Raw genomic sequence first — 21,769 nt, 5'->3', positions numbered from 1 at the left:
CGTGGACGAAAAGGCTTCAGATTTTCCTCCGGGTATAGTGTGCTTAGGAGGTGAGGATGTGTGCTTGGGATCCTACGATGTCCCGTCGGTCTTCAGGGCTAGGGTCTTGGAGGGACCTAGCTTGGCTAGGAGCAGGGGCTAATGGTGGTCCTGTTCTGTTCTACGAGGATTACGCATAAAGGAACTAACCCCCTGGGTTACTAAGGATGGGACGTATACAGCCTAATTGGAAGAAATACCCATGGGACTCAGGTGAGGAGTGACAGGTGGGAGAGAACTCAGTCTTTCATGCTTTTCCCAATCCCTATTAGTCCATCCAGTTCACTGGTATTATCCGATTTGTCTGATAAGAAAATGAAAGCCCATATTCCTCAGGTCAGCAGAGCCCATCTGCTGAGTTGCCAGAGGATAGGGATCACTGCTCTGCCTCAGGCAGCTGACTGAAGTCACAAGGCTTGTGAAAGAAGCAAGTGAACCACCACCACCAGAAGGCTCCAGGCTGGAGCCCCTCCCCCACCAGGAAGAGCACCCACAATCCACAGGAGAGGTTCCCAAAACACAGCCAGAATGCAAAACTTTATTATTAACTGGTTTCAACAAAAGAAACGAGTGGATACACATAGAAACATGGACAGCATCTCCCCCAGCAGCAGGCAGGATGGGGAAGCAGGCAGGTGGGGGAGGCCTAGGGAATTCTCCTCTGCCCAGCAGAAGTAAAATCCCAGGGAAAGGGTCAGGTTCCCTCCATCCAGCTGTGAGCCCTGAGACTACCTCATTCAGGGAAGCCCAGGACAGCAGCTGAGGGCAGGGGCTGAATAACCAGGGGCCAGGCCTGGGGGAAGGTGTACAGAGTAGTCCTTGGCTGACATCACCAGGGGGGCGTCATGGGCTGAGGGTTCTGCAGATATGACATCACCACGGCAGAGATGGACAGCCTGCGGGGGGAGAGAGGTGTCAGTCCAGGAAGGGTAGGCTTGGGTCCCCCTCTCCCACTTACTCAAAAGTCCTCCTTCTCTAAGCCTAGACTCACATGAAGCTACTCATCATCTGTTTAGTGTCCTCAGAGCTCCGGGAGTTGGCAAAGCTGATGAAGGAGCAGTAGACAGCGACCCAAGCGCACCACTTCAGCTGGGGAAAGGCAGGAGGATGGGGGTATTCGGTCAGTGACAGGGACACCAATGAGCCACCACAGGGGCATTCCCAGACACGGGTGCCAACCCACTGTTTCCACCCGATGCAACCTGGATCTTATCCCCAAGAATCCCTCGGTCCCATTCCCCCTAGCCTACTCCAGGTACCCAGTTTCTTGTTCTACCCTCTTCGCCTGCCTTTCTTGACAGCACCACATGCCCTCAGGCCTAAGAAGAGTAGCCTTTGACATGCCTCGTGATGCTAAGAACCCCATCCTTTCTCCACGAGTCCCCTCCAAATTACTTTTAAAATCAGGCCGACCTCCCCGGTACCCACCCTGAACCCGGCTTCCCCTCCGGCTCTGGCCCTCTCAGCCGAGCAACACCGCAGCCCCGCCCCCGGCCAGGCCCAGGCCCCGCCCCCTCAGCACCAGCCCGGCTTCATTCCGAATCCGCTCCCACCACGGGCTTCGTGGCCAGGCGGAGCTACGCCGAAGGAAACTCGGCGCCGCCCACCTTGAGCATGAGGCCGCACATGCTGAAGATCATGCCGAGCAGGTTCATGTAGTCCGGCGTCGGGTCGTCCAAGGCCGGGTTACACTCGCTCGGCGGGGGCTTGTACCTGCGGTAGGCTCAAGGGTCAGAGGCACTCAAAGTCCCGCCCCCGAAGTGGACAAGCGCTTCCCTGGACCTCGCCCCACAACCCGAGCCCTGTTCCCGTGATGTTGGGGTCCTCACCTCAGCACTTTGTTCGGCCTTCGTGGGTCCGACATATTGTTAGTGGACATGGCGGGTCCGAGGTCGGGCCTCTTCCGCTGAGGGAGTCGCAGCTTCCGGTGCGGAAAAGAAGGGTGGCTTTTAGAGTGACACCCACAGGCTGCAAGCTTCCGTTCCCAGGGGCGGGGCCAGGACTCCTTCCAGCTGGGGGATAGAGCATTGAAAAAGACCAGAAATGTTTCTTGAAAACAAGAAGTGGGAAAAGAAACCTAGAAGCTGGAATCAGGTTTCAGTATTCCAAACAGTATCCCGAAAAAAGCCAAAATATTTGAACCGGAAGTGAGAAATAGGAAGTGGGCTACGGAAGACAATAAAGTTACACCCGAGCGTGGATTCCCAGGATTCGGAGTCCTTGGTGCGGATCGATGTAAGGCGGCGAGGAAGGGAACCCGAAACAAATGGCTTTCCCTGAGCCGAAACCACGGGGCCCGGAGCTGCCGCAAAAACGGGTGAAGACGCTAGACTGCGGGCAGGGGGCCGTGCGAGCTGTACGATTTAACGGTGAGCTCCCTCTTCGTTCCGGGTCCTCCTGCCTTCTGAGGTCCTCAGCCCTATAATTCCCTCCTGGTGTTTCCCAGTGGATGGCAATTACTGTCTGACGTGCGGCAGCGACAAGACCCTGAAGCTGTGGAATCCGTTGAAGGGGACGCTGCTGCGAACGTACAGCGGCCACGGCTACGAGGTGCTGGATGCGGCCGGGTGAGCCGGGGGCCAGTCCGAGATACGGATGCAGAGACCGGGATCTGAGGTCGGCACTGATCTTCCTTCCTTGGCTCTCCAGCTCCTTTGACAATAGCAGTCTCTGCTCCGGCGGCGGGGACAAGGCGGTGGTGCTGTGGGATGTGGCATCGGGGCAGGTCGTTCGCAAATTCCGGGGCCACGCGGGGGTGAGTACAAACGAGAAGAGGCCTCATTAGAGCGTGGATGACGGAGAAAGCCCGCATTGACGTGTAGGTGGTGACAGGGAACCCTCCCACCCCCACCCTTTACCACCCCCACTCCAAGGCCCAGCATGCAGTGTCCCCCAAAATCTTTCACCTCCCCTATCTCTAGCCTTTGCTTTCTTTTTATTTTTTTAAGATTTTATTTACTTATTAGAGGGACACCTGGGTGACTTAGCCGGTTAAGCGGCTGCCTTGGGCTCAGGTCATGATCCAAGGATCCTGGGATGAAGTCCCACCTCAGACTCCCACCTCAGTGGGGAGCCTGCCTCTCCCTCTGTCTGCTGCTCTCCCTGTTTGTGCTCACTCGCTTTCTCGCTCTGATAAATAAAAATCTTAAAGAAAAAAAAAAAAGATTTTGTTTACTTACTAGAGAGAGCACAAGCAGTGGGGCAGGTAAAGGGAGAAGCAGGTTCCCTTCTCAGTGGGGCCAGATTCCAGGACCCTGGGATTATGACCTGAGCCAAAGGCAGATGCCCCTCCTTTGCTCTTGCTTTAACCAGCACCCAGAACCCTGCCTTTATCCCAGTCCTCCAAAGTCCAGTCTCCTCTGAGTGACAATTCCCATCTCTCAGAAGGTGAACACGGTCCAGTTTAATGAAGAGGCCACAGTCATCTTGTCTGGTGAGTCTGGAGCCTAGGGAGGGTGCTAACCCCTACAACCCAAAGCTAACCTCACCTTCATGCTGGCCCTCACAGGCTCTATTGATTCCAGCATACGGTGCTGGGACTGCCGGTCGCGGAGGCCTGAGCCAGTGCAGACGCTGGACGAAGCCAGGGACGGCATATCGAGTGTGAAGGTGTCAGACCATGAGGTCCTGGCAGGGTGAGTGGAGCCAGGACCTCACTCCTGCCCTGCTAAGGATCACCACTGCCTCGATACTTACATTAAAATCTGCTCTTCTCACCTCAGCTTACAAGGCCCTGCACAGTGCTCTCTGCTGAGCTATTAACTTTTATTCATTCCATGTCTCATTTCTCTGAATATGCCAAGCATGCTCTCACCTCTGGACCTTTGCAGTTGTTCTTTCTCAGCCGGGACTCCCTTTCTCCTTACTCAGAGTGTTTTTGAGCCTCTCTTGCATACCACTTTTTTTGTTGGGAAACACACAGCAGGGGCGCCTGGGTGGCTCAGTGGGTTAAAGCTTCTGCCTTCGGCTCAGGTCATGATCCCAGGGTACTGGGATCGAGCCCCGCATCGGGCTCTCTGCTGAGCAAGGAGCCTGCTTCCTCCTCCCTCTCTCTCTGCCTGCCTCTCTGCCTACTTCTGATCTCTATCTGTCAAATAAAAAAAAAAAAAAAAAAAAAAACACACAGCAGTTACTGAAATCGGGGAAAATCTCGGCCCGCATCAGGCTGACATTCTAGTTGCAAGAGACAAACAATGACAATTCCCAAGCAGGGCTCCCCAGACTGTTGGCTAGTCTGTTCCCACACATCATCTCCTGGACCACACGTTTGTCTCCTTATCCTTCAAGTTGAGAGGTCACCTCCTCAGGGAGGCCTTCCTAGATTACTCTCAGTCAGTAAGGCTCTGGTGGCAGAACGTGCTCTGACTTAGTTGCAGCTGTGTCCCAAGGACTAGCCCAGAGAGGCAGCTCAGTGCATATCAGAAACCCATAGAGTAGGTCCTGATTGGCTCTGGGTGTCCGTCTCAAAGCCAGTGCCCGGGAATTCCACTTAAGAACTCATTTCAGTGTTTATTTCCCATGGCTAGCCTCGAGTGTGAGCATGATAGCGAAGGGTGCACAGGAAGGGCAAACCCAGCACCCCACACACACACACCCTGCCCTGTTCCTGGCGGGGTCAGGGAGAGTCCAGGGACTGGAGTCATGGACCTCCTGGCCCCAGTTGATGCTTCAGCTGGATCCATCCTCTTGCAGCTCCGTGGATGGCCGGGTGAGGCGCTATGACCTGAGGTTGGGGCAGCTCTTCTCAGACTACGTGGGCAGTAAGTGTGGCAGGACTGTGGGGCAGGCAGGGCCGGTTCGGGGCAGCAAAGGGGGCCCCAGCCTCACCCACCTGCGCCCCTCCCCACCCCCAGGCCCCATCACCTGTACCTGCTTTAGCCGGGACGGGCAGTGCACCCTGGTCTCCAGCCTGGACTCCACGTTGAGGCTTCTAGACAAGGACACAGGGGAGCTGCTGGGCGAGTGAGTCCTCGGGGTCGTGGAACCACCACCCCCCCCCCGCCGCCCCAAGCACCCTCTGCTAGGACCCAGGCCCTCCTCACCCCTCCCACCCCCAGGTACACCGGCCATAAGAACCAGGAGTACAAGCTGGACTGCTGCCTCAGTGAGCGTGACACACACGTGGTCAGCTGCTCCGAGGACGGGAAGGTGTACTTCTGGGACCTGGTGGAGGTGAGCGTCCTCACCCCAACTCCTTACCAGGCTGCTTGCTCTGTCTTTTCCTCCGTCACTCCCACACCTGCGAAGGGGAATGCTATTAGAGCTGGGGGCTTGCAGGAGTGAGTGAAAAGAGAAAGCAGGAAGGGCATTCCTGGCAAAGGGAACATGTGTGCTAAGGCTTGGAGGTGTGGCCCACTTGGGTCAGGAGACAAAGGTACTGTGAGATGGTGGTGGCAGCAGGGCTGGTGTAAGCAAGGCCACGCAAGCCCAGCTGACCTTTGAACTGGGGCCAACAGCCGCATCAGACCCCCACTGAGATGGAGCTATAGTTCAGAAACCCTGAGCTACCTCTGAGCATCCCCATGGTTTCTAGTCCCAAACCCCGTGAGCCCTGTCTTGATAGGTCTCGGCCTGGTGGGAAGGTCAGACTGGAAACAGGCTATTATTCGGACCTCATGGAGTCAGGGCTGGGGCTTGGCCAGGGCAAGTAATGCCCGTAAGAGGATGGAGGAAGCGGGGGGCGGGCAGAGACTTGGGGGCCCAGCTCTCTCTGGCAACTGAGAACGCGCCAGTGTTCTGCTTACTTCTCGAGAGACTACCAGACAAAGTCACCCTGAGCGGGGGAGCGCATGGAGGAACATTTTCGAAGTGGGAAGAGCAACTTGGAGCCTGCTTAAGGGACCAGATGCGTTGAGCGGGAACTGCAGACTGATGAAGGAAGTGAGCACAGACGCTGCCCCGTGGGCCCCTAGAGCCCAGATGGCAGCAAGGCAGAGAAGCCAGGACAGGACAGGGTCTGAGCAAGGTGGTAGCTGTGGATGTGGATCGAGACATGGTCTAAAGGCCGCGCCAAGAGCCCTTGCTGATAAACTGGCGGGAAGCGTGAAAGAGCAAGACTCCCGGGATGCTTGGCCTGAGCCACATGTGCTCCAAAAGATAGAGCAACTCAGGGGTTCATTTTGGGGCAGCTGAGGTTTGCGGTGCCTGGGAAGCAGTTAGCGGCAGGTGGCTGAAGGTCAAGGGAGAGGGACGCACTGATAACCGGTCCCCACCCCTTCCTTCCACAGGGTGCCCTGACGCTGGCCCTTCCTGTGGGTCCCGGCGTGGTGCAGTCGCTGGCCTTCCACCCCACGGAGCCCTGCCTGCTGACCGCCACGGGAGGCAGCGTCCAGTGCTGGCGGGAGGAGGCTTATGAGGCTGATGGTGGCACTGGGTGAAGGTGGGGGACCCACCACCACCAAGGACACAGACACGGACTCAAAAGGATCATGAAGACCATTTATTTTAGACACATGGCTGACCAAGGAGGGAGGAAGGGACTGGGTTTGCAAGCTAATAAATACAGGAGAGGGGAGACTTCCCTGAGCCACAGCCATTCAGTCCTCATTCTTCTCGGGCATGAAGGCATCTCTCTTCTGGGCAAAGGTTTCAGCCACAAGCAGGGGGAAGACGAGGGAGGCGTCGGCGTAGACCTGCAGAGGGGACATGAGTGAATCATAGGGCTTGCGGCCGCACTCCAGGAGACTGTGCGCCCCAGCCGCCTGACCGGCCCTCACCTTGACAGGCTGTGCATCCACCCGGATCTTGCCCCAGGAGACCGCTTCGTCCGGCCTGGCACCAGAGTCCGAGCCATCAAACTCCTGGGCCGTGTTGATATAGACAGAGTAGTCAGCCCCGTTCCGCTGTGGGGAGAGCCAAGGGCAGGGGGAGCTGGTCAGCCAGTCACTGGACATGGTGGGGCGGGGGGTGGGGGGCACTAGCTAAGAGGCCAAGGGCTGTGTCCTGCATGCAGGAAGCCCGGAGCGGCCCCCCACTCCAAAGGAGGGGCCCCACATGCATGCATGAGCAGAGCACAAGGTTGGGGTTTGGTAGGGTTGATGGGCAGAGCTGCCACCAAACACCAAGATGACGCCCACTCTGATCAAGGCCCCATCAGTCTTCACCCGACCCCCGCCCATGTTACCCCATCCCCCACAGATGCCAGAGGGCGCCTGTGAGCTCCCAAGTGGCAGCCCTGGAGGCCTGGCTCCTGCTGCTGGTCACCTCCGCTCCCCTTCACCGGCCTGCTAACTGTACCTGGACTTAATTCAGGCACCCCAGAGCCTTCGTACTCGCCGTTTTCTGTGCTCACTGGCTGTCTTTCCCAGAACGTCATTTCTCTTGCCATCTTGTCATCCCTCGTTTTTTCCCACAGGAGCTAACTGCCATGTGACAAGCATGTCACTTGTTCGCTGCCTGTCTCCCTGGCTAGAACATCAGTCCAGGAGGACAGGATCCTGGCCTGTCTAGTCCACAGCTGTCTCCCCAGCACATGGCACAGGCCTAGCACACAGGCATGGCTGCATGGCGAGCCCGCGTCCACCCTCACTAGGGACCGGGTGCCCCGTCTCCACTCACCATGAGGTTGGCGTTGGCAATGTGGTGCTTGACCAAACCCCCGCCCAGGATGATCATCCCAGTGTGCTTGGCAAAGATGGCCTGCGTGTTGATGAGCCTCAGGTCTGGAGAAGATCGCTGTGGTTAGGCTGTGGACCCAGCCAGCCTGCCTCCCCTGCTCCCGTGTGGCCCCCCGTGCCTCACCCTCAACGATGTCCAGGACCAAGCCTGGGTTCTTGTAGGAATGGAAGAAGATCATGTCACCCAGGGAGCCATCTGTGAGCGCTGGGCTCAACACGGGGATGTGGTTCTGGGGAACAGCAAGACAAGAGCGACTGGAGCTCGGAGCCCAGTGGGAGCAGGCTGGTCCCTATCCCAGTGGCATCCCCTCCTCTTTGCCTGATTCTGGGCAGAGTGCTTAAGTTTTCTGGGCCTCAGTTTCCTCAACTGTAAAATGGACACAACACCTCTCTCATGGACGAAGAAGCATTAAGTGACGAAATCACAAAAGCACGAAGGATGGTGTCTGACAAAGAACAGCCGCTCTCGCTACTCTGCCGGACCTCCGCCTTGGAGGAGCATGGGACCATACGCCCCACCCCATGACGGCTGCCCCAACTGATCCCAGGTCTAGGAAACAAGCCAGGATCCCAAGATCACACTCAGTGGCTGTGCAGCCTCAGACAAAGCACCTAAGCTCTGTGTCGGATTCCGCATCTCAGAGTGGAGATAAGGAATGGACTCTCCAGGGGTCTATGAAGGTGAAACAAGCAAATACACACCAAGGCCTGGCATCCGGGCCCCACCCAGCCCCTCACCTTCTGGGCCCAGTAATACACTGATTCTGGGTTGTTGATCTCCTTGCCCAGCCGGGCAATCATCTTGGAAGGTGTCCACTTCACACCCTAGGAGGAGACACTGACTTCAGCCTACAGTGCCTGCCCTGACTCCTACCACGCCAGCCTCTAGGTCGCTCCTGCCCTACCTCCGTGTTCTGCTCCAGCACCATCTGGTCCAGAATGGGCATCAACCAATCCTCAAACTTGCAGTAATTGTCGTTGGGCACCAATAAGTTTCCAATCCTGTGAATGTGAGGCATGTGGGCATCAGGCCCCAGGTTCCCCAGCCCAGCTCCCTTGCTCAGCACCACTCAGGGCCCCCAACCTGTTGATCCCGTTCTCACGTAGCTCCTTCCCCCTGAGACTGAAATCGCCCAGGTACGTGGGTGCCAGGCACTTGATAAAATCTTCCTCCACGCCGCCAGCTGTGGTCACTAAGACGTCCACCTGCAGCCGTAAGTCAGGGAGGTTGGCCCAGGAAGAGGGGCCCTGCCCTCACCCCAGGTAGAGCTCCCAATACTAACCCAGTGACCCTTGGGGAAACCTCTACAGTAAAGGTAGAGCTTTAAAAAAAAATTAGCTTAAAACTGACCCTATCTCCCTATGTCATTTAAATCACCAGTAATTTTATTGCCCTAAGACCTAGAAAGGCCAAGGCCACAACCCCACGAGGTCCCCACCATGTTGTGCTGCACGAGGTAACGGATGGTCTCACGGATGCCTGAACTGATGAGGTTTGATGTGTAGCCCAGAAAGATGGTGCAGCCAGTAAGTGGGCGCCGGCTCTGGGTCAGGTCTGCATGGTGGTCTTCATCCTGTGACAGCGGCTCCAGTTTCTTCTCTATCTAGGTGTAAGGGCAGAGTCAAGTTACCCTCTGGCCCCAAACTCTAGCACCTACCACTTCTACCTGGAATACCTGTAGCCAGGGAACGAACGCCCTTTGTGCAGGCTCCGCCCCATTCACAGCCCAAATCTCAAGGCACAAGCTCAGGTTTTACCCCCTTTTCAAGGAATCGGAGAGCAAGACCTTTGCAGGCCCGTTCCCCTTCCCCGATAGAAAGAACAAATCCGAGCCTGACTTAGGCTCCTCAACCGCATACTTCAGAACACTTTCACTCGCCTCCTATCTAGAATCAGTCCCAACCTCCTCCTGATTGTAGAACACTATGGGGATGGGGGCCGGGGGTGGGAAGACAACGTCCTCTTCCCAGCACAGAAACTGCCGCCCAGGATGGGTCCCGCCTCTCTCCAACTATTGGACCGCCCATCAAAGGACACGCCTCCTTCTCAAGGGAGCCCCGCCCCCTCCGAGTACTGCATTGCCGCTACTCTAGGCCACACCCCCTCGATGCAGGAAGTTCCGCCCGAGGCTTCACCATGGCGTTGACTTGCTGCACGGCGCGCCCGAAGTTGGTGGCCTGGAAGCCAGTGGTGCCGAAGGCCTCCAGTAGCGCACGGTAGTCCACGCCGCGGTTGAAGTCGTACCCTCGGACTTGGGAGCTCTCGGAGGGTAGCGCCGAGCTGTGCTTCAGCACAGCGGCCAGCGCCGCCGCGGGTGCCTTCCCTTCCGGAGGACCCTCCATGTTCCTGAGGCCGCACTCCCAGATCACAGCCGTCCCAGGCTAGGCCTCCAGCGGCCTCCAAACGCACTAAACCCCAGCACGCGCTCAGTACGACAGTACAGGAAGTAGGGCTCGGGAAAGCCTGCAGAGGGGGACGGGAAGTGGCTTAGTCACGTGACCTTCTTTGCGTCCCATAATCCAGGGCGCGGCCATGTTTGCGCGTGCGTTCCGTAATACGGAAGCTGCGAGGAGCCGCTGTTCCTTGTCTCGTGTCTTACCAAGCCTGAGATGAATAACGATTCCTACTTTCACTGCCGCCTGCTGGAGACCCACCGCGTTGCGCGGCGCTTTCCCATTCGTTTCTGTCCCTTCTGGGAAGGAGGGTGGCTTCTTAGACGTCGCCTTTCGACAGGATTCGAGTCATCAGGAAATGTCAAATAGTTTCTGCCCCTGAGCGTCTCTCGTCGAATGGTTTAGTGATCGCTGTCCGTACCTCTCAGGTCTCCAGAGCCTCCTCCACATGCTGCGTAACCCTGCGGGCCGTTGCAGCTGTCGCTTCTTCTGGGAAGCCTCCTCTGACCTTCCTCTGGGTAAGGGACCTCCTCTGGGATCCAAGGCTGACCTCTCTTTCCCTCCATCAAGACTGTGAGACCCACAAAGGTGGGGTCTGTATCTCATGGATCCTCCTAGCGCTGCACAGGGTCTGGTCCAGGGGGACTCTTTTAAGCAGGCATTCTACAACTTACGGAGTCTATACTATACGTTGGGCTCTGTGTTTGGCATTTCAGACTTATCAGTGAACAAGATGCAGACCCTGCCCTCCTGGAGTCCACAGTTTGGGGAGCTAGAAAGCTAACAACAATAGTGGTAAGTGCTACTGAGGATGCCAAAATGATGATGTGTCTTTTAGGTAGGGGTGGATGGAGTGGGGGAGGTGGCCTTATTTGAAGCAACAGGTGATTGGGGAAGATGCCAAGGAGGTGACATTTGAGCCAAGGCCAGAAAAACCCCATACGTGAAGATTTGGGGAGGCCTTTATCCACCATCGCCCACTGGGAAAGAGAACTAGCAGTGCAAAGGCCCTGAGGCCAGAGATTAGCCCACTTGATTGGAGAAAGAGAACGTCCTCCTTGACATCTTTGACAGTCCCCAGTTGGATCTCACTCCTCAGTTCCCACTCCTCCTAACCCAGATCTCCCTGCAGTCTTCCACAGCTCAACAAAGAGCCCTCAGCTCAGCGAATAAGCCCTCCGTGCACCTAGTAGGCTCAACACTGGAGAATTGAGCTTAATGTCTTTCCTTCTCTCACACTCACACTCATCCCTCAGCACCTCCACCAAGTTCTACCCACAAAATGGGTCCCAGATCCAGGTGCCTTTTCTTATTGTTAGAATTTGACATTCTGTTAGTTTCAGCTGTACATTATGATTGGTGTTTGTATCCAGGTCCTTTTCTCCATTCTCAAAGCCTCAACGCTGGGCTGCCTTCCCTCCAAACCATCTCCCTGCTGTGGTCAGAGAGCTCGATACACAGAAACCAGAAACATCGTTCCTTTTTAAAACTCTCTTATGCTGGCTTCTCCCTAGGAGTAAAATCCAGGGTCTTCACCGTGGCCTGTGAAGTGCCTGCTTACTTTTCTGCCCTCATCTCCCACCACTTGCCCTCCATTCCTTCCTTTCTGGTTACACCGGCCTCCTCGCTGTCCTAGAACCCACCAAGCTTGTTTCCTGACCTTTGACGTACCCGCTGCTCCTTCTGCCTGGAATACCCTCTTTCCCAGTTCCTTCTCTGAATCTCTGTCTAAATATTACCTCGTCCAAGAGGACTGCTCTGACCACCTGACTCCCCACTTACCTTGCTCATCATTCTCTTTCATTTTGTCTGCTGTTGTCCATCCCTCCCTGATGACAGCGGCCACTCCGTGCAGGCAGGATTGTCTGGGCTCGCCGCTGTTTCTCTTACTCTGTGCAGTGATTGCATACTGTGATCTCAGCAAATATGCTGAATGAATCAGTGAGCCCACACAGGGGCATCAGGGTGATCCGGGAATCCAGGAATGAAGGAGGGGAAGAGGTCAATAAATGAACTCAGGGACGCCTGGCTGGCTCCGTCAGTGGAGCTTGTGAGTCCTGATCTCGAGGTTGTGAGTTTGAGCCCCACGCTGGATGTAGAGATTACTTAAAGATAAAACCTGTAAAAGAAAAAAAAAGTAAATTCAGAACAGGTAGAAGGTGCCAGAGCAGACAGAGCCCTCTGGGCAGTAGTAGGGAAGATGGGTTTAAAAAGGCTGGGAAACGATTGGAGAGTTTTAAGATTTTTCATTTATTTGTCAGAGAGACAGAGAGCACACAGACAGGGGGAACAGCAGGCAGAGGGAGAAGCAGGCTCCCCACTGAGCAAGGAGCCAGATGCCGGACTTGATCCCAGGCCCCTGGGATCATGACCTTAGCTAAAGGCAGATGCTTAACTGACCGAGCCACCCAGGCGTCCCAACCATGAGAGAGTTTTTACTTCCCCCATCTTTAAAAAAAAAAACTTTTATTTTTGAGTAAGCTCTGCACACAACATGGGGCTCAAACTCACAACCCTGAGATCAAGAGGCAGCCAAGCCCTCCACCAACTTTTTTTTTATTGTAGTAAAACTTATATAACATAAAATTTATTATCACATTTATTAAATTTATTCAAGTATGCAGTTCTATGGCATTAAGCACATTTACACTGTTGTACAAACATTGCCACTGTCCATCTCTACAATGTTTTCATCATCCCAAACTGAAACTCTGTCCCCATTAAACACTAACTCCCTGTCCCCCTCCCCCAGCCACCCACCATCTACTTCCTGTCTCTGGATTTGACATCCCTAGGGAGGTCATGTAACGGGATCATACCTTATCAGTCATTTTCTTTTTTTTTTTTTTTCTTTTTTTTAAGATTTTATTTATTTATCTGACAGAGAGAGATCACAAGTAGGCAGAGAGGCAGGCAGAGAGAAAGGAAGGGAAGCAGACTCCCCGCTGAGCAGAGAGTCCGATGCAGGACTTAATCCCAGGACCCTGAGATCATGACCTGAGCCGAAGGCAGTGGCTCAACCCACTGAGCCACCCAGGCGCCCTTATCAGTCATTTTCTGACTGGCTTATTTCACTTAACATATGCCTTCAAGGGTTTTCCATGTTGTAATGTGATTTGTTTTTCACCAGACCCCACTGGCTGCCTCGAGGAGAAAACAGGGGCAGTGGGGAAAGGCAGGGCAGGGGAGACGAGGGCGGAGACGCCTGTGCTGGTCCAGGCCAGCAGAGGTGGGAGCAGGACCTGGGACATGCCAACAGATGTGGAGAAACATGACCAGATTGAGAAGCTAATTTGAAGTTGATCTGACGGCTCCTAAGAAAAGCTCAGACATAGGAACACCAGAAAGAGAGGGTCAAAGGAGTTGAAGATGTGGGCTAGGGCATTTGATGACATGGTGGTGAACTGGGGGCAGAAGGTCTGGGGGGAAGACAATCCCGAGTCCAGCTTTGGCTGAGCTAGACGAGAGACCCCTGAGAGCCCAGTGCGGCAGACGGAGGAGGCAGTAGGCTCTGCGGGTGGATAGGAGATCAGGGAAAGCTCTGGGATGGGGACAGAAGGAGCCATCAGCATAAGCAAGTAGACAGAGTTTTCTGTGGATAAGATCCCGGCTGGTGAGTGTAGACAGGGGAGAGACAGGGCTTCACCTGAGCCAAGGTACACTCTGTATGTGGTAGGGGGGTGGGGGCAGAGGCTGGCAAAGGAGGAGGGTTGGGGCCCATCGGCAGAGGATCAAGCAGGTCAGTGAGAAGCCAGGGCCCCCAAGCTCCCCCAGCGTAGGTGACACGTGACACCAGGGCAGCCACTGGGCCCCCTGGGGCAGGGACCCCCTCAGCTGAGGCAGCTGCTGCCGCTGGTGACATTTCACTCCATGAGTGTCCTGGCTTCAAAGTCTCTGCAGGGGTGGGGGAGGGATCGGAGGGGGCTGGAGAGGCCAGGCTGGCCAGGGAGGGAGCCAGAGCCGGGCTGCTGGAGGACGGAGCAGTCAGGAATCAGCTGCAGCCCTCAAGCTGAAGTACGTGGTCCTGACGGGTCGGGGACCCGCCACCCCCTTCCCACAGCCCCCAGGGGGACACCGGAGGCGGCTAGGGGACTCTTGGGTAGCCGTGTGGCTCAGAGTCTGGAATCGAGCCCACTGCCCGTGACCCCGCTCACTTTCCTGCAGATGTCCGGCAAGGTGGCCATTGGCAGTGACATCGGGCAGGCCCGCCGGGCCGTGGAGCAGCTGCGGATGGAGGCAGGCATCGAACGCGTGAAGGTGAGGGCCAGGGTGGTGGCACGGGCGTGTCTGGGTGAGGGGACAGGTGGGCAGCCCGGGCCTGGCTAACCAGTCTGGACTGCAGGTGTCCAAGGCGGCCTCCGACCTGCTGCAGTTCTGCATGGAGCAGGCCAAGAGCGACCCCTTCCTCGTGGGCATCCCCGCTGCCACCAACCCCTTCAAGGAGAAGAAGCCCTGCACCATCCTGTGACCTCCACGGCCCCGACCACCCGGGAGGCCGCAATAAACATGAAGTGAGGGATCCCTAGGACGTGGCTTGGCCAGGCTTCGGTGGGGGCAGAAGGGGCCCGTGCTGGGAGCTGCCTGCGCATCTAGCACAACCCCCATCCCCCACCAGCTCTAGGGTCCTGGCCCCAGCAGCACACACGTCCTGCACCCCCAGAAGGACGGCACACACCTCCCCCACCCCTCTCTGCCCCCCCGCACCCGTGGGGTGGCCTCAGCAGATCCCCTTGCCACCGCACAAACGCGCCCAGGGTAAGAGTCCCAGGCTGGGTGCCAAAACGCATCACACACACACACACACACACACACACACGTGCCATTACACAAACATGTGCAAACCCCTGAGAGCCTCCCCTTCCTCACACACACCCACATCCACTGGCCCACAGACAAGCGTAGACGAGGTTATTGTTACAACACTCACAGCCAGACCTGCCTCCCCCGCGACACAGACTGTCTCCCAGACGGTCACACACCCAGCGGCGCCTCCCAGTCCCAAGCAAGCACAGGCAGGGCCCTCGAGGGACACCAGTACATCAGGTTTATTTCTCCTTCGCTCTGGAAGGAAAGCAGGTATCCAAATCCTAACAAAAACGGGGCCCCAGGGAGGGAAGCATCCCCTGGGTGGGCCTGAACACCAGGCTCACCTCCCCTGGCGTGGGCCACGGCCTGTGGGGCACAGCTCACCATGGCCCAGACTCCTGGTGCCTCAGGGCTTTGGGACAGGGCAGGGGCAGCACCAGCACAGGGGGGATGGTCCCCCGAGAACAGAGGCCACGGCCCAGCCTGTGGGCCAGCAGATCCACATCCGCATCCTCCTGCTCAGGCCTGCAGCCTCCAGACCTCCAGTGACAGGCCCCCAGAGGCAGCGACCACCAGGTTGCCCTCTGCGCAGATCTGGGGATACAGGGCAAAGGGAGTCAGGGGCGCTCTGGGCACCTGGACAAGGCGCACAGGGCAGGGCCTTACCCCATTCAGCACGTTGTTGTGGCTTCGGGTGCAGATGGTCCTCGGCGGGTCCGTAGGCACGTGCACCTGGGGGGGGCGGGCAGCGGGCAAAGGTCTGGCCATGGGCTGCTGGCTGGTGGGGGCAGGGTAAGGGAGGGGGGCCTGTCTCAGGGGCTCACCCGGATGGTCTTGTCGGTGGATGTGGTGTACAAGGCCCCTAGTGAGTGTTTGATCCCTGTGATCTGAGACCTGTGGCCCACGTCAAAAGACTGCAGGAAGGAGGGACAGGGAACACTCAGGAAAGGCCTTGCCCAGGGTCAGCCCGCCAGCTGCCCAGGGGGTCAGGAGGTAGGGAGGAGGCCCAGGGACTGTGGGGCAGGGGCCAGCTCCCTGGCGGACCCGGACGAGCTGGAAGCGGCCGTTGTGGTTGGCGAAGACGTGCAGCAGGCCCTGGTTGTCACCAGCCCAGAGCTGGGGCTCCTGGTAGGACATGCAGAGCAGGTAGGAGTCCAGCTGCGGGAGGAATGCAGGCCAGAGCAGCTCAAGCCGGGCCAAGCCACCACCCCATGCCCGGTCCCTGCGGGTCCCCGGGGAGGGTCCACCTGTAGCCGCTGCAGGACGCTGTTGGCCCTGCGGTCGAACACCACGAGCGTGTGGTCCTCGCTGCCCGAGATGATGTGCCGGTCGTCCGCCAGCAGCGCCAGCACCGCACTGGAGTGCAGCCGTCGGCTCTTCAGCAGGGCCGGGCCGACTTCGGGAGTGATGTGGCGAGGAGGGAGACATCAGAGCCCCTGCCCCCCACCCCCCGCCCGCCCCTATCCCGCTTGGCACAACCCTTGGTCTGCTCTGCCTGCCCCCATCCCGTCTCCTCTCTTGTCCCAGCAAGGTCTGGGGCCATCCAGGGCCCCCAGATCTCAGCCCCCCCAGCCCCCGGCCCAATCCCATCTGCTCTCAGTACCTGGCCAACCTCAGCGAGTTCCCACATTAAATGCTTCCGCTCCCAGGCGGGTCTGAGCCAAGACCCACTCCCATGACCAGGCCCCCGCCTCTGACCCCTCCTGGGAAAAGACCCCTAGCCCTACAATTAAAATAAGAATGAATAAAGAAACAATAGAAAAGGCTTTGGTGCTGGGCAGTGTTTTCCTAGGCTTTTTATGTAAACTAGTATTTAATCCACCAATGTTCCCACTGTCCTCTCCTCCTATGAACCCTATGGGGTTGGGGTTATTATCCAGATCCTACAGAAGGGGACACTGAGGTTCAAGCTTGACAGCTAGGACGGGGGGGTAGTCAGGGTTCTAGGGGCTGCTCCACCTCCCACAGTATTGAGGCTCAGAGGATCTCCCACCCTCCAGACCCCCAGGTGGAGGGGGACTGCCTCTGCCCCCAACATCCATCCCCCGCCAGCTGCCTCTGCTGGCTCAGCAACAGCACGGGCCGCGCGGAGTGGTCAGCATCTGGTTGAGACTGTCATCCCAGCCAGGCTGTGAGGTCCAAGTGTCTCCTTCCCCAGCATGACCCTGGAGACCCCCAGCGGCCCTCCTCTCCCCACCCGGGTCCCTGGGCCCCCAGCCCACCTCTGGGGTCGTAGACGGTCACCTTCTTGTCATAGGTGCCAGTCACCAGGATATCGGGCCGGTAGGACAAGCACAGCACAGCCGCCTTGCCCCTGGGAACACACGGAGCCCAAGGCTCGGGCTGTGACTAGCTGAGACCCAGCCCGGCCCCGCCTCCCCGCCCAGGACCCCACACACTTGATCTCGCCGAACTGCTGCCCATCAGCTGCCATGTCCCAGAGCTTCACCGTGCTGTCCCAGGAACCAGAGCACACGCGGTGGTCCAGCGCCGCCAGCGACCACACCCAGCCCTGCAGACCAGACCCAGTGGTCACCCCCATTCCAAAGGTAACCAAACCAAGGGTCGGAGGAGGGAGACAACTGACCCCAGAAGCCAGAGCAAGGCAGCTCCAAGTAGAGGTCAGGACTTAGGTCGGTGGGTCTGTCTGACTTCAGAGCCCAGGATGTGCATACCCCCATACAATGATACTCCTAAGTCCAGTCCCTGCCAGACTCAGCACCTGTGGTGGTTTGGGGCCACGTAACAAGTCGATTAAAAGTGGGCACTCCACTCCATGACTGGAGCAAATGACGTGCTCTCCCTCAGTTTCTTCACTGGGACAATGGGCACCAAAAAACAGCGCCTGCCTTGGGAGCTAACAGGCACAAATCACTGGCTGGTGGCTAACCCATTCCTCACCAAACTCCCTGAGCAGAGTGCTGTAACCGGGTCGCATGCTACAAACAAGGACACTGGAGCACAGAGAGGTTGTGTCTCTTGCCCAAGGTCACACAGCCAGGGAGGAGCAGAATAGGGATTTGAACCCAGTGGCCTAGCTCCGGCACCAAGCTCTTGGCCACCTGCCTACACCACCTTGGTAACTGGTGGCAGTGGTTTTCCTCTACAGCTGCTTCTCATGAGATGACCGCCATGCTCAGAGCTTTGTGAGCCTCAAAGGCAGCCTCGAAACTGCCCTGCCCTATGCCTCTCAAGGTACACCTGATATCCCCCCGAGTGCCTGCTGTGTATCCCAGCCCACGTGAAGCTCTACGGCATAGTCATCTCATTCATGCTCATCTTAAACGAGGCCTAGACACAGGTAGAAACGGAGGCCGAGAGAAGTCCCACATCTCACCCAATGTCACACTAGTCATGGCAAAGCAACATTTAAATCCACAACGTCTGGTGCCAAAACAAAACTCCTGCCCTTAACCATGGCACCCTACTCAGGCCCCACCCTTCCATCCCCTGTCTGGCCTCCTAACCCCTCACCTTGTGGGTGCTGTTCTTCTCGGTGCCCAAGGCCTTGACTAGAACCTGGCTGGGGTCCACCCCCAGCTGCCGCAGGTCCCACAGATTGACATTGCGATCTCGGGAGCCCGACAGACAGAACGCACCGCCCTGAGAAGAGAACAAGGTGGTGGTGTCAGAATCACCCTGGCCCAGCCCTGCCTGCCCCCCACCGAGCCCCACCTCACCTGGAGCAGCAGCACCGAGTCAATGGAAGCAAAGTGCCCATCAGCCAAACAGAAGTACTCAGCCCAGCGCCCATCCTCCGCCCAGCGTGACAGGTGCTGCTCCAGTTCGATGCAGGCTGTCGGCCAGTCGAAGTCCTCCTCTGTGGGGCATCGTGAGCAGGGTCCCCAGTGGGCAGGAATCCTGACATCCACAGCAGCTGTCCAAGCCCATCCCTGGCTTCCAGGAAGCCCAACCTTCACCAGCCTTGGAGAGAACCCCACCTGGATCCTGACCCACCCAAGAAGGCCTAGAATCTAGCTTTGGGACCACCAGCCACCCACCTTCCAAGCAGGCTTAGGACTACTCACCCCAGTTTCCAAAAATAGAGTAACTAGAGCCTCCGGACCATCTTTGCAGGTCTCAACCCCTGACCCAAGTGTGAAGGACAGTAGCCTCAGAATGTTAAGGTCCTGCCTCAACCCTCAGGCAAGGCATCAGAACTAGGACATTTTGCCTCCACGATCTCAACCAAACCCAGGGAAGTGTTCTCAGATTAGTTTCTGTAAATGTGGGAACCTTGTCAAGTGACTCAAGGGCTAGATGCAGAGATTCAGTGGTATAATGGGGCACGACCAACTATGTTTATCAGGCTGTTCAGGAAAGCCCCATCAGTTCAAGCTGACCAAGCTGTCTTATCCCCCAGCTATCAGTGACCTCAGGGACAGGGGGAATTACTACCAGCCCCCAGCCTAGGTTAGACCCTGGGCTTGAGGATTTATCTGTGATTGCTAGTAGCAGGGATCCTAACCTCTTAAGATGTGGCTTGATTTTAAGGTTGCAGGCTCGGGGCCTTTAGTCCCCGCCCCATCCCTACCTAGATCAAGACTGTAAGGGTGGGGAGCTTTGACATCAATTGCTAGTTCAGCTTCTATACCCAGAGGATTCTTGGCCTTACCCTGAACCGCAAGAGATTCCAATTGCTAAGACTTCAAGTCCCTGTGTCAACCCCCAGCCAGGGATCAGGTCCGTGGTACCACCAGACCCCAAGCCTAAGGCTCAGTGGATCCTGAGTTCAGCGACCCCAGCCCCGCAAGGTAGATTTCCACAGCCCCGGGAGCCCCAGCGCCTAGCTCATGGTGCACCAAGAGGTCAGGGGCTTTGACACCATCGATAACTACCTCAGCCTCCTCCCAAGCCAGGACCACCAGGAAGCGTGCTTCAGGGCGGTGCTCACAGCACCCCAGCCTAACCTGGGCAGCTGACCCCGGCCCCCAGGCGCGCGCACCTTCTACCACTGGGTAGGGCGCGCGCACGCGGCGCTGCGCGCGTAGCCTCCAGGTGACCCGGTCACGCACGAGGTCGCGCAGCGTGTGGCACACGCGTGGCAGGACGTGGAGCACCAGGCGGGCGTCTAGGTAGGCGCAGATCTCGAGCAGCAGCTCCGGAGGAAGGCTCAGTAGTCCCGGGACCCCCACGGGCGCACCCTTGGACGCCGCCCGCGGCTCCAGGGCGCCAGGGGATGCGACGGGCGCGGACAGCAAAGGGGCGCGTGGGGGCCCCTCCCCGACTTTCGGCGGACTGAGCACGCGGGCCACGTAAGCCTCGGCCTGCGCGTCGGGGTCGGGCTCCGACTCCGGGTCCGAGTCATCTTCCCAGGCGCGGGGATCGTCTCGCGGCCCTGGGGGCAGCTCCATGGCGACCGGGGTGGGCGCGGCCAGCCGGGCTCTGTCAGCCGAGGGCCCGCGTCCCGTCTCCTAGGCAGCGCAAAGGCACTTCCGGCGCCGTTTGATGACGTGTCGGCGCTGGAGCCGACCGGAAGCGAGTGCCACAAGCGGGAACCGGTCGGTTGTTAAGCTAGAATCACGCTGTTCGAGGGCTCCGGTGGTGCAGCTACGGCAGCCTTGGGCTAGAAAATGCCTATTCCTGTTTCTAGCGTTTGTTAAACAGGCATCTGTGGCGGTGCTGATGCGGACGGGCGGCTGAGCCTGGCTCGACGCGGTTCTGTCCAAAGCACCTCTCACAGGTGGCACTGAGCTTAGAAATGCAGCCCCTGAGTTGAGGGGCGGGATTCCAACTCCTTCCGGAAACAGAAACGTGCAGCTGTACCGCAGGAGCTTCAAGTTCTCCGAATTATCTACCACCGCCCTATCTCTTATTTATTGAAAGCGTCTCTTGAGCCAGGCAGTATTAACCGATCCATGTGAATGTCTCAGAGCACTGCTGTTCAGCCTCTTTGGATATCCACGTGGCTCTTTGCTCAGCTATCACCTTCGCAGTGAGGCCTTCTCAGAGTATCCTACTGTAAAGCTGACCATCTTACCAACGTTTTCTCTCCTCTCCCAACTTTTTCTCTATGGGACATACCACTGTTCCGCAGTTTATCTCCTATTCGCTCACCAGAATCTACAACACGTTTGTTGAACGTGGGTATATGTCAATGTCAGGCTTTTGTTTCTTTTCCCAAGTCCATGCAGGTGACCTTTGGCCAGGCTGAAGTAGCAGCAAGATTTTATTGAGGCTGTGTGTCCCAAGAACTTAGCAATTCTCATTTGCCTCTGTAATGCCGCTCACACTTACCACACCTCCCACAGGCCAAGTGCCAAGCTTAGCTTCCTACAAAACTGTCCAACCTGCCCAGTGACCCAGAGTTGCGAGGCTAACCAAAGATGAGGGTGCCACAAAACTGCCCCTTAATTTAGTGTAAGGCGATGGGATCTTGAACTTGGGCTGTGACACTAATGGCTCCCTTTTAAACTGAGCTCAAGACATTCAGTGAGCTGTAATTCCGTTCCAGGGGACACCACACATGTGTATGTTACCACATCTAATCTTTTTCCTTCACATTCACCTTCCCATTTTACCGGGAAGGAAAGTGAGGGGCTTGGAGTCCCAAGAAATGTCCCTGGGTAACACTTATTTATTTCCTTCCTCCCGAATTATTTCCTGAGTCCTGTGCATCCCCATTTCTAAGACATTCTAAGCCCCCCTCCACATCTTTTCTCTACTGCCAAAGCCAAGCATACAGGAGGCCAGATAGAGACCAAGGGTTTCACAAGAAACTGATCTTTACTCAACAAAGTTCTACACAAGTGGAATCTCACGCCACCTTGGCGCCAATCCCCAGCACAGCACAGTAACAAATGGACAGACCCTGGAGCCCGTAGGAGGAAGAGGGTGAGGGGGAAGGAGGGATGTGGGACAAAGAGGAACTGCAGATCGAGGCCAGTCAGGGTCTGCAGCCCTGGGCAGGGGAG

General features: G+C 57.1%; 5 protein-coding genes across 6 annotated transcripts; 2 read left to right on the top strand and 3 right to left on the bottom strand.

Moving 5' to 3' along the window:
- Positions 1 to 548: 548 nt before the first annotated feature.
- WDR83OS (WD repeat domain 83 opposite strand) lies at positions 549 to 1,979 on the bottom strand. Its single transcript, XM_044254124.1, has 4 exons — positions 1,869 to 1,979; positions 1,647 to 1,752; positions 1,031 to 1,128; positions 549 to 935 (listed from the first exon to the last, which is right to left on the bottom strand). The coding sequence occupies exons 1-4, from the start codon at positions 1,916 to 1,918 to the stop codon at positions 869 to 871; spliced, it is 321 nt and encodes a 106-aa protein (XP_044110059.1). The 5' UTR covers positions 1,919 to 1,979; the 3' UTR covers positions 549 to 868.
- A 166-nt stretch (positions 1,980 to 2,145) lies between these two features.
- WDR83 (WD repeat domain 83) lies at positions 2,146 to 6,570 on the top strand. Its single transcript, XM_044254123.1, has 9 exons — positions 2,146 to 2,408; positions 2,486 to 2,606; positions 2,689 to 2,794; positions 3,424 to 3,472; positions 3,548 to 3,674; positions 4,732 to 4,799; positions 4,893 to 5,001; positions 5,097 to 5,211; positions 6,267 to 6,570. The coding sequence occupies exons 1-9, from the start codon at positions 2,306 to 2,308 to the stop codon at positions 6,414 to 6,416; spliced, it is 948 nt and encodes a 315-aa protein (XP_044110058.1). The 5' UTR covers positions 2,146 to 2,305; the 3' UTR covers positions 6,417 to 6,570.
- Positions 6,464 to 12,101, bottom strand: DHPS (deoxyhypusine synthase). 2 transcript variants are annotated; one of them, XM_044254122.1, is made up of 9 exons: positions 11,832 to 12,101; positions 9,095 to 9,259; positions 8,740 to 8,861; positions 8,561 to 8,657; positions 8,394 to 8,480; positions 7,780 to 7,885; positions 7,597 to 7,700; positions 6,756 to 6,881; positions 6,464 to 6,671 (listed from the first exon to the last, which is right to left on the bottom strand). In XM_044254122.1, exons 1-9 carry the CDS (start codon positions 11,841 to 11,843, stop codon positions 6,576 to 6,578), a joined length of 915 nt encoding a protein of 304 aa, XP_044110057.1. In that variant the 5' UTR covers positions 11,844 to 12,101; the 3' UTR covers positions 6,464 to 6,575. The 2 variants fall into 2 exon arrangements, with proteins under 2 accessions (XP_044110057.1, XP_044110056.1); XM_044254121.1 differs by lacking the exon at positions 11,832 to 12,101 and adding an exon at positions 9,792 to 10,102.
- Positions 10,118 to 14,577, top strand: GNG14 (G protein subunit gamma 14). The gene is made up of 4 exons (XM_044254125.1): positions 10,118 to 10,567; positions 10,766 to 10,844; positions 14,214 to 14,306; positions 14,392 to 14,577. Exons 3-4 carry the CDS (start codon positions 14,214 to 14,216, stop codon positions 14,515 to 14,517), a joined length of 219 nt encoding a protein of 72 aa, XP_044110060.1. The 5' UTR covers positions 10,118 to 10,567; positions 10,766 to 10,844; the 3' UTR covers positions 14,518 to 14,577.
- A 493-nt stretch (positions 14,578 to 15,070) lies between these two features.
- On the bottom strand, positions 15,071 to 21,559 carry FBXW9 (F-box and WD repeat domain containing 9). The gene is made up of 10 exons (XM_044254120.1): positions 19,801 to 21,559; positions 18,536 to 18,675; positions 18,330 to 18,458; positions 17,255 to 17,367; positions 17,078 to 17,169; positions 16,103 to 16,251; positions 15,900 to 16,013; positions 15,680 to 15,769; positions 15,522 to 15,587; positions 15,071 to 15,449 (listed from the first exon to the last, which is right to left on the bottom strand). Exons 1-10 carry the CDS (start codon positions 20,207 to 20,209, stop codon positions 15,375 to 15,377), a joined length of 1,377 nt encoding a protein of 458 aa, XP_044110055.1. The 5' UTR covers positions 20,210 to 21,559; the 3' UTR covers positions 15,071 to 15,374.
- Between the last annotated feature and the right edge of the window lie 210 nt (positions 21,560 to 21,769).

This window comes from Neovison vison, chromosome 6 (genome assembly GCF_020171115.1).
Source record: "Neovison vison isolate M4711 chromosome 6, ASM_NN_V1, whole genome shotgun sequence".
NCBI classification, from domain to species: Eukaryota; Metazoa; Chordata; class Mammalia; order Carnivora; family Mustelidae; genus Neogale; species Neogale vison.
The sequence above is the reverse complement of the archived record's forward strand: the minus strand, read 5'-3'. Positions and strand labels throughout refer to the sequence as shown.